The sequence below is a fragment of the Aplysia californica genome, unplaced genomic scaffold, assembly GCF_000002075.1.
Source record: "Aplysia californica isolate F4 #8 unplaced genomic scaffold, AplCal3.0 scaffold00819, whole genome shotgun sequence".
In the NCBI taxonomy this organism is placed as follows: Eukaryota; Metazoa; Mollusca; class Gastropoda; order Aplysiida; family Aplysiidae; genus Aplysia; species Aplysia californica.
Genome location: NW_004798089.1, coordinates 81,708 through 92,081, shown reverse-complemented (window position 1 = coordinate 92,081; position 10,374 = coordinate 81,708). Strand labels below are relative to the sequence as shown.

The following is a 10,374-nucleotide window of genomic DNA, read 5'->3' as shown; positions in this document are numbered from 1 at the left end:
ACACACACACACACACACACACACACACACACACACACACACACACACACAAACACATACAAACTTATGCACACTCACATAACAAAGCACACAAAATAACAATTACAGGAACGTCCAATTGCCAGCAAGTGTAAAGCTAGGTGAAAGGCCCAGATAGTCCTGACCGTATAGACAATGAGCGACCTTCTGACTCGAGGGGCTGGGGTTATCGTGGGCTATACAAAGGGATCTCAGGCCGTAAACACTGACTCTCGGAGACAAAAAGCCACCTGACTAATGGTATAGTCGATACTTTGGAGTTGTCACAGCTTTCAATTGGTGAATAGATGTCTAACCCATAGGCTGAGCTGTCTTTGTAACACTTTGGCACCATTCTTGGTACCTCCAGGTCTTTTTATGAACGGTCTACAGGCAAAGCTTTGCTCCCGGAAACGAGATCAATAACACTTTGGCCATGAGCATGCAACTAAAAGAATGAAGTGCGTAAAGGTAAGCTGAAACAGAGATATTGTATAGCTTTTGTGAGATCTGTATTACAGGTTACTGTAAATAATTTTAACTAATATTCTACTGATAGGTATTTCCGATTCGCTCTTAGTTCGAACAAATGCCGATAATATAGCTTGATAATGTTGGTTGGGGGGGGCAAATGCCGTTTTATGTTGTTTTTTTCTTTGTCATCTTATCAATTGGCCTTCTGGGTTGAATGAGGCACTGACCTCCGGAAACATTGAAGTTTATACTCGACTGAAGATATTTTCACTCTCCTTTTCATTGAGTAGATGTTTTTCAGCACTGTGGACACAAATTTGGTCAGGCTATTCCAGTCTGTGAGTCTGAGATTTCGAACAGTAAAATCATGTTGCATGCAGCATTTCAACCGAAAATCTAAACGATAGTTGCCACCAAAATTGGTAGTGTGTGGCCTGCAGCGATTTGACAGCTCTCGGTGGAAAAAGTACATTGATTCTTTTTTATTCTAAAGTTCCTAAGCTGGACACTTTGATGATACATTTCACGAGATACTGAGGGGTCACTGCTGGTGACTACGTGAAAATTACATGCTTATTGGATCTTTGAAGCAAAGCATGGCGAATTCAGACCAGTGGGAAAGATACTGAAAAGCTTGGCTTCTAATTAAATGTGTCGGATCAAGAGCAGAAAGAGGAAGCTTATCTTTGGAGACGAGTAAGTTCTGATGGTGTCATCGTTTGAGCGTTTTTGTTTTGTTTTTTTTGTTTTGTTTTGTTTTTTGTTTTATTTTTTGGTTTGTTTGTTTGTTTTTTTGTTTCGTTTAGTTTTAATAAGAACACTTGCAAAACAATCAGGTCATATACGTGCCGAAGATTAGAGGAGTTATTAGAGTGTGACATACATACAAGAAGGATGAGGAGAAATAAGGATGGCAGATGTTTGATAGAAAAGAAGGAGCAAACTACACCTGAGCATCCCCCCCCCCCAATTATTTAAATGCCACAGGCGACCAATGAAAACGTAGCATTCACACTAGCAATTATCATGATTCAAATGAAAGCTGTTTTCTTTTTAAATTGCAGGTTTGTCACTTATTTCAACTCTTAACCGTTGTAATAATATTTACATGATGCTTTCGAAAAAAGTATTTCATTATTTCACAAAATTTACTAATTAAATTAGCCCGTGGACGGACAAAAAAAGGAATTATTTCTGAGCCAGCGCACAGTTTTAGGGGCCATTTTCAAATTCGTGTACTGATATGGGGGATGGGGGCACTCGAGGTGGAAGGAGATTCTTTCGTTTGGAATCTTGTCGGAGACTCCAGAGCATTAATGTATAACTTGCAATGCCTCAGAAAAATACTGATACATTATGGAACCGCTCATGTTATCGCAGGGATACTATTTGAAGAAGTTTTGACAGGTTGAAAAAAATGATAATAACTAACTGCAGAATGGACAGCGCGATTCGTTGACTGGCATATTTCTTGAATGACTGAATTCCCACCATTGCTGATGACTGAAAATGTGCTACAAAATGTGAATGTGATTTTATTTTCTATAAACTATGCGCCTATTAGTATCATTTATTCAAAATAGATATAAGAAAATTAGAACATTTTGTCGCAAATCAAATATATTTGAGTGTTTAGATTATTGCGAATTTTTGTTTACCCAGTAACACATTTAGTGTCTTTTGACCAATGTTATCTTCATAATATAGATTTCTTGGTTTTAACGTGATGACTTTAAAAAAACCGTTAAGTTTGGTTGTTGTTGTTTTTTTAATAATAGATAAATGGCTTTAAATCGTTCCCCTACGAGGAATGTATTTTATTACAATTGCCTTTTTCTTTTGGGGATGTATTGCAAGCAACCAGGGTACGCCCTCTGAAGATACAACTGAAGCTACACCGCCTGCTGTTTGTTGTTTCCATATTGGCGTAAAAATCAGTAGGTTTTTCAAAGTTTTCTATATGTCAAGGACTATCACTAGGGCATTCCGAAGTATCCTGATTACTTACAAAATTAAAAGCTCAAGGTTTAATTTAACGCATTGTGAGGCAACGTCGTGAAATCAGGCGATCGCCAGAATAATGAAATTGAAGAAACCTACATTTTTCCACAGGTTTGGCAATTTGTATCAAATGTTTTTTTGTTTTTTTTGGTTGGCTTTTTTGTGTGTGGGGGGGGGGGGGGTTGTTTGCTCAACACCTTACAATATGTCCGTTTAAACTCACATCTCTGTGTGTATTTTACTTTTTAAAAACAACAACAGCACCAACAAAAAACTCATTGATTAAAAACACAAAAATGCAACTATTCAGTTTTCATGGACTCTCAAGCTTGGAAGTTACCAAACTTTGGCGGCCATTTTCTCTCTAATTATATTTTACCACTGAAACCCGGCGACCCCCACCTTCTTCAATCTCAAATACATCGACTTCTATTCAAGATAGATGCGTTTGTTTGGGTTTGTTTTTTTAATCAAATTGTAATGGTACATCCCCGAAGCTTGACAAGCGCCTGATCGCACCGCGTCGTTGACACAAATGCGTAAGATAACAGATTTAATTCACAGTGCAACAACATTAAGACTGTTGATTAGCGTACTAAACTAAGATCCACCTGGGTTCAAACAGAATCCTTTGCCTTCACCTTCAAGCCGGGCACACTGTCGCTTCTCTCCCAACACTCAACCACCGTGAATGAATCGTGCGTTCACTTAGTAAATGAAAACGTATTTAAAAGCTTTTGACGACTTTATATTTAAACAGGATTCACATTCCCTCGGCCTCTCGCTGCTCCACTGTTCTACAAAACAGCAGCACACTCTTCTTCTTCTTCTTCTTCTTCTTCTTCTTCTTCTTCTTCTTCTTCTTCTTCTCGGGTGACGAAAGATACCATTCAATGGCGTTGTTATTTGAAAATGTGACGGGAGAATTTTAAGGCGGAGGGAGATTATGGATTAATTTTGAAGTCGATTGAAAAATAAGCTGAAAAGTAAAGTAAGAAAGGATGGAAAAACATTCTTGTCTGAAATTATCTGAGCACACGTGGGAAATTAAATAAACATATAACGAGGTAGCTTCACTTATGTTGCTTGTCGCTGGAATTTGACATTGTCAAATAAAACATGGCCAACACTAAAAGAAGAAATGTATGTATGTATGTAGGTAGGTAGGTAGGTAGGTAGGTAGGTAGGTAGGTAGGTAGGTAGGTAGGAATGTGTGCGTGCGTGCGTGTGTGTGTGTGTGTGTGTATGTGTGTATGTATGTATGTATGTATGTATGTATGTATGTATGTATGTATGTATGTATGTATCGGTGGGCCGCATGGGGCAAAAGCTACCATTTTGGAACAATACGATTGACTTCAATTAAATTTGACTGTGACCTTCAAACTCAACGTGTTTTTTTTCTCTCAAGTTGTGAGTCAAATTGGAAGCATTGTCCCAAACGGTAGCTTTTGACACTACGTGAAGATTAATATTGGCTGGCCCAGACTGAATCAAATGAACCAATTTGGCAGTATGCACTGGATATCATTCACATGATCGAGTGCCTAGGAGTGTTGGTTTCAGAGTGGAGTATTGTAAAAATAATCGGTCGTCCGCCAATGTCTGGCAACGGTCAATGCTTTGCAGAAAAGAATATTTTTTACTAGATCTAAACAACACAGAAGAAATTTCAAGGATTATGATAACTTGTGTCTCCACCATGGCCAATTAGAACGGTTTTATTACATTCTGAGTTTCAAAAGCTTCATTTTAACTTGTGGATGTGTGCAGCTTGCGAGCTTCTCTTCCTTGGCTTCAGAAAACGAATAATGAGGGTCTGTGTGTGTGTGTGTGTGTGTGTGTGTGTGTGTGTGTGTGTGTGTGTGTGTGTGTGTGTGTGTGTGTGTGTGTACGTATGTGTGTATGTGTGTGTAAGAGTGAGTGCGTCTATGTAAGTATCTCCTCTCTCTCTCTCTCTCTCTCTCTCTCTCTCTCTCTCTCTCTCTCTCTCTCTCTCTCTCTCTCTCTCTCTCTCTCTCTCTCTCTCTCTCTCTCTCTCTCTCTCTCTCTCTCTCTCTCTCCTTCGCTCCCTCATTATATACAGTGGTGTCCAAAAGTAACTTGACAGTGTATTCATCCAACCACAGTGTTAAAACCTTGTACTACGCACTCTGGCAGCATATCAATTTAAAGTAATGAATTCGGTGTCATAAGACACAGTAATATTAAATATACAGAGAGAGAGAGAGAGAGAGAGAGAGAGAGAGAGAGAGAGAGAGAGAGAGAGAAAGAGAGAGAGGGGGGGAGAGGGGGGTAGAAATATAATATACAGCTAACAATATGTATGTATTTATATATACAGCTAACAATGTATATGTATGTATATCAGTTGTATCTTATATATTATATGTATATATGCCCTAGTGATAGTCCTTGACATTAAAAAAACCTTGAAAAACCTTCAGATTTTTACGCCAATATGGAAACAACAAACAGCAGGCGGTGTAGCTTCAGTTGTATCTTATATATTATATATATTATATACATGCATATAATGTATATATTATATAATATATATAGTGTGTGTATGTGAGTGTGTATGTGTGTGTATGCATATATGTGTGTGTCTGTGTGAGTATGTGAGTGTATGCATGTACGTATGTGCTTGTGTCTGTGTTCACGCTTCTCTGTAATTTGTGTGGGTTGTTTCGCTTTCTTGTTTGTTTGTTTGTTTTTTTAAAATTGTAAGTGCTTTACGGCACTCGCAACTGCATTGGGCCATTGACCGCGCGGGGCACATAAAACATTTTCAGCTGATAGGAAATTTTGAAATTTTCCCGAGTGTCTTCTTGCTTGACAGATTGCTGTGCTTTCGAAGCGGCTCTGGACGTGTGCTTTAGATCTACAGTTTCTGAAATACTAGGATACATGGAAGTAAAATTACTTGCATTTCTGAAATGTCCATCCCCGAAAAATACAAACAGCACGCCTGGATTGTGGTAATGGCTTTGTGTGAGAGTACACTTTAGATTTATTCTCTCCCTGTAGGGTTTGGGGTGACACACAGTGCCAATAACTTCTTCTTGGTTAGTCTTCTCTGAAGGACTTTTTGGATGCCACTGCAAGATAAACTAGATTATCCTTATCAGTGATCTTGCTTTCACTAACAAAAATGCACACCAGCTCTAAGGAATATATGTTTTTGATAATGCATTCAAAGCCTTAGAACACGACTTCTAGTTTACATGAAAATGTCTCTTCCACCTCATAATTGCCAATGGGACAGCATCAAGCCACCCTTCCTGCATTATAAATACATGTATATTATTATCCTGTATGTTTTTGTCAGGTCAGCTCCCTCTGTGACGTCACAACAATGGCTATCCCGAGAGAGAGAACGGCAGCTTATCGGAGCGGCACCTCACATGCACACATCTGGTCGTGTTCGCGGAAAAGCAGCTTTGGCGGTGAGCTTCTTTGTCTGGGACATCTTGGTCTAGGTAGCACGTAGAACATGATAGTTATGATAAAGTTAACTTCTATTCTTCTAGTACGTAGCGCATTCTATATACATGTATTTAACTGAGAAGTAAGCAATGGACGAGTGGCGTCGGTGGCACTATGGTTAGGCTACCGGATTGGTAATCGTGAGATCGTTAGTTCGGGGGTTCGAGCGTCAGCTCGGTCCGACTTTGTGTCATTGGGAAAGACACTTTACACGAATTTCTCATTTGGCTTGGTCCTTTCGTAGATGGACGTTACACTCGGAGGTCACGCCTCTTAAATAACTTAATGGTGTTGATAGGGGCGTTAAACCACTACCATTTCACCATTTCAGAAATGGATGTGGCAGGTTTTATTTTCTGTAAAGTTTATTAAAAGATTTCTCCCTCCTGCAATGTTTTAAGTAGACAGCATTTCTACGGTTGTTGTTTTTTTAAATTTGTAACGATTTGGACACACACAAAGTAAATCTATTATGAATTTTCTAAAATATTTTGTTAATATTTGTGTAAGTCCTAACCTCACGGGCTTTTGTTAGTCACGTAGGGGTTAGCCATTTGTCCTATCCCATAATAGAGATTTTGTAATTTTGTTGCTGGAAATTCTGGGGAAAAAAAACCCGGGTATATTCTCCAATATGGTGTCGTTTGTTAATATCAGCCTATACTACAGGGTCAGTTAGATCAACCAAACTCAAGATGGCTTCATATTTTCGTAATGGCAGTATTCTTATAACGTATAACTTCATATGTTTCCGAAGCGAGTAGGTGCTACTGAGTACCCCGAAATGATGTTTTGGAGTAAAGAAGCGATACTTGTCAACAAACGTAAACCTGTCCATTAGATTAAAGCCCGCAAAACTAGGTTAGGACGTTCTCAATCAAGTATTCTACCCCTTATGTCTCAGGCTATCGGGCCGTTCCTTTGTCCTTTATTGTTGTATCTGAAGTCATGACATTGTTTGAGTGACACTGGTAAGTGCATTATTGGCAGAGCTCTATATGTCCTGTTGGGGGTTGAGATGAGAAAGTAGAATAGCTTGGCTGATAAAGCATTCTTTACGAAGTCAAGCGAACCTCCAATTCATGTAAGAGGTTGTCACTGAAGGCTGCGTGCCAAGGTGGATAGTACAGTTGTTATACATATATGTTTTTTCTCAATTAGGAAATTCTGAATTTGATTGGTCATTGGAGAGAGAATAATACTTGTGCGATGCAATTTTGTCTTAGGTTCATTGGGGCAAATGAAAAAAATCAACCTGGATACTATTAAAATCTGTAGGAAATCCAGACAAGTGTATAAAACACGTTTTTGACTTGTTTTTCATTATGAAGATTGGCACGATGTTATCCGTCGTTTCATGCAACTTCATCGTGAGCGCCTCTAGCTCGATCAACTAACGGGGCAATTTGAAACGCGAGTTGTACGGCTCGTTTTTCGGGTGTTAAATGACATCTTGCATAATCTTGCATATTTGAAAGGGGTATTAAGTCTGGAAATAATATTGAAGAAATCAAAAGATATGTTGCTATAATGTGTTGTTTATACTAGAACGTGTTCTTTCTAAACAGATGAAAAACGCACTTCCAGTTGTTGCGCCCGTTCAACCTCAGGAACAAGGCAACAGGTGAGCGACTCAACTGTAATTCTATCCTCCACCCTACCATCCCCAAGACCCACGTCTAGCTCGACTGACAATACTACTCTTAGCTCTTCTTACAAAATGTCACCAAAGGCCAACCCACGTTCTGCACGTCTAGCCACACCCTCTACGACTCCTTCTTCGCCGCGACCGACAGGTTTGAAGAAAGAGAGTATCCAGAGATTGACGAATGGTGGGATCCCTCTCACAGCCAGGAGAAGACGTCTGTCTCTGGACGCTGCAGTCGCAGCTACCGAAGACACTAAGAGACATTTCGCTGAAAGCCAAGAGCCTCGATCTATTCTCAAGACAGGCACACGTCGAAGCAGTGTCACTTACATTGACAGTTCTTCTTTCTCTTCGACGTGTGATACACCTTCAACGTCAGGGTCGTTTACAACAGCATCCACCACGATCCCCATTCAAACGGATCTTTTATCCCTTTCTTCCTCACCGTCTTTATCTTCCTTGACGTTGTCGTCGTGTTCATCTCGGCAGCTCGCAGCCCCAACCACCACGACCACCGTGGTGAAGAAGGAAGGCATCGAGGTGGCGCCACTCTCGTGCTCTCCAACTAGTGAGAACAGTTCAGAGGACGGGCTGAGACGCTTTCGTTACAAGTTGCCCGTAGAGCCAATAACGTCATATGATGTAGGCCCAAAACGAGTGACGTTTGATGACGACGTTCTGGTCATACCAAAAAGCTGCCATCGAGAGAGGAGACTGTCATTGCCTTCTAAAAAGTGACTCGAAATCTAAAGTAAATAATATGTAGAGAAAAACAATAAAAACACAATATATTACCTTTGTCTCCACCATTTATTCAGTGTTAGTGTTTTGTACATATCTCGATCTTAGTCTTCAGGCTGTTAATCTGAAGGAGCTTTCTGACATTTTTCAATTTAATACATGTACACAAGGATGGGCCGATAAGCCAGTTTTTTTTTAATTCTTGCCATATATTTCGCACCAAATAAACATTAGTTTATAATTCTCCATTCAAGGAATGACTTTACAGAACAAAAAGGTAGAATAACTATCTGGCGTGCTTGAGGGTCCCGATTTGAGGTTTACGTTTTTGAAGAATCGAAAAACAGCCGGTAACACCAAACATCCAGGCTATAAAGGAAGAGGAAGGCCCCGCAAAGGTGGACTGAGGGAGTCAAGGAAACCCTGAGTAATTATGATATCCCATTTGAAAGAGCTGTGGAGCTGGCCTACCGTAGAAAACTGCATGTCCCTTCGACGCTTAACGGCAACAGAGAATGAAAAAAATATGAGTAAAAGTAAGAAAGTAAAACCTCCAAGCCTTTTGAAGCACACAACAAATCGTGGAATGTTCATCGTTATGATCTTGATGCTTAAGGTCAAGTCTAAAAATAGAAACTTCAAAACTTCCCCTGTATATCGAAAGTATAATTAACATGAAGGTACAGCATCGTTACAGATAACAGTAGAACAAGCGACAAAGACCCAACAGCAAAACGACGAAATACAAAAGTTTTTATTCATTGTTTCTCTGAGCACATCACTTTCAGTGAACTGGCTGGTGTAAGGTGGGGGTGGGAAGGAAGTTATCCTGATAGGAGGTGACGATGATGATGGTCAGAGATGGGTGGTGTGATAACAGTAAAGGGAGTTGACTGAAGTAGTGGGGATGGGGGTGAGCTTTGGTGATGATCGTAGGACAGAAGAATAACTCGTTTAAAGAAGTGCCGATTTGATGATATTATTGTAATATCTCTGTCTAAATCCATTATTTCTTCAGAAGATCTCTATAAAGGTTAAGAAGCTTGTTTGTTTTTTCTCTGAGATAATTTAACACAAAATGTAATGGCAAACTTTTGTTTCTTAAATCTTTCTGCGGTTTTCTAAAAGAGGCATATAATTTATCAGTTGCACTGGGGTTCTTTTTCTCTATTAACATAATATTTGTCTGTGGCTGGGGTGTGGGACTTATACCTAAAACCATCAACATTCTTTTGGGAGCTATAAATTGGGAGCTATAAATACAACGTCTAACTCCGACACTGAAAGCATTAACAAAAGGGAGGATGACTCAATTTTTCTTTAGGGAAGCTGGAAGACCACAAAATATAAACATAAATAATCGTAAACCGTGGTAACTATCAGCTACCTGAAAGCAATTTACTACAAGATATTAATGCATGGATCACCCCCCCCAAAAAAAAAGTAAAAAATCCTTTTCTTATCGAAACAAAATACACACCAAATGAAGTGGTCTTGCAAACCAGTAATTTAAGCGAATTAGGAAACAATAATTATTATGGGATACAAAATGTGTACGTCCTCTACTTTAGTACATGTTCTCTTCGCTTGGATCCTAGAAGAAATGAGCTCTGGAACACCCATTGTCTTTAAGGACCGCAAGCGTAATTTAAATACGTTTGTGACCCCCAAAAGTTGAAGGCGCTGAAGGTGTTCCAGAATTCATCACTAGTATTATAGGTATAACTTCAGCGAGTATTCCCTTTTCTGGAAAAATCATAATAGAATGAAATAAAGCAAATTATAATATACACACCTCATAGCAACAGGCATTCAACACGATACAGATCTTGTACTCTAATGTCTTTTTATTACGAGAACTCTTTCTTTGCCACGATCAAGTCTCGCATCTCATCTGAAAGGCAAAATATAACCAAAACCTCAGGTTATGCAAAATGGGTTAAGCCCCCCCCCCCTTTTTGGGGGGAAAGATATCACATAAGATCATTCAAGACACCTCCTCC

At 39.4% G+C, this 10,374-nt stretch overlaps 1 protein-coding gene across 2 annotated transcripts in view; it reads left to right on the top strand.

Moving 5' to 3' along the window:
• LOC101861162 (flocculation protein FLO11) overlaps positions 1–9,631 on the top strand; it is an 11,160-nt gene extending 1,529 nt beyond the window's left edge. The window contains exons 2-3 of one of the 2 annotated variants that reach the window (XM_005109823.3): positions 5,825–5,942; positions 7,551–9,631. In XM_005109823.3, the coding sequence (XP_005109880.1) occupies positions 5,852–5,942; positions 7,551–8,368 (909 nt within the window). In that variant the 5' untranslated portion in view covers positions 5,825–5,851 and the 3' untranslated portion in view covers positions 8,369–9,631. Of the gene's footprint in view, positions 1–5,365; positions 5,943–7,550 lie in introns of those variants that run through there. The other variant, XM_005109822.3, reaches the window with a different exon arrangement.
• The last annotated feature ends 743 nt before the right edge of the window (positions 9,632–10,374 follow it).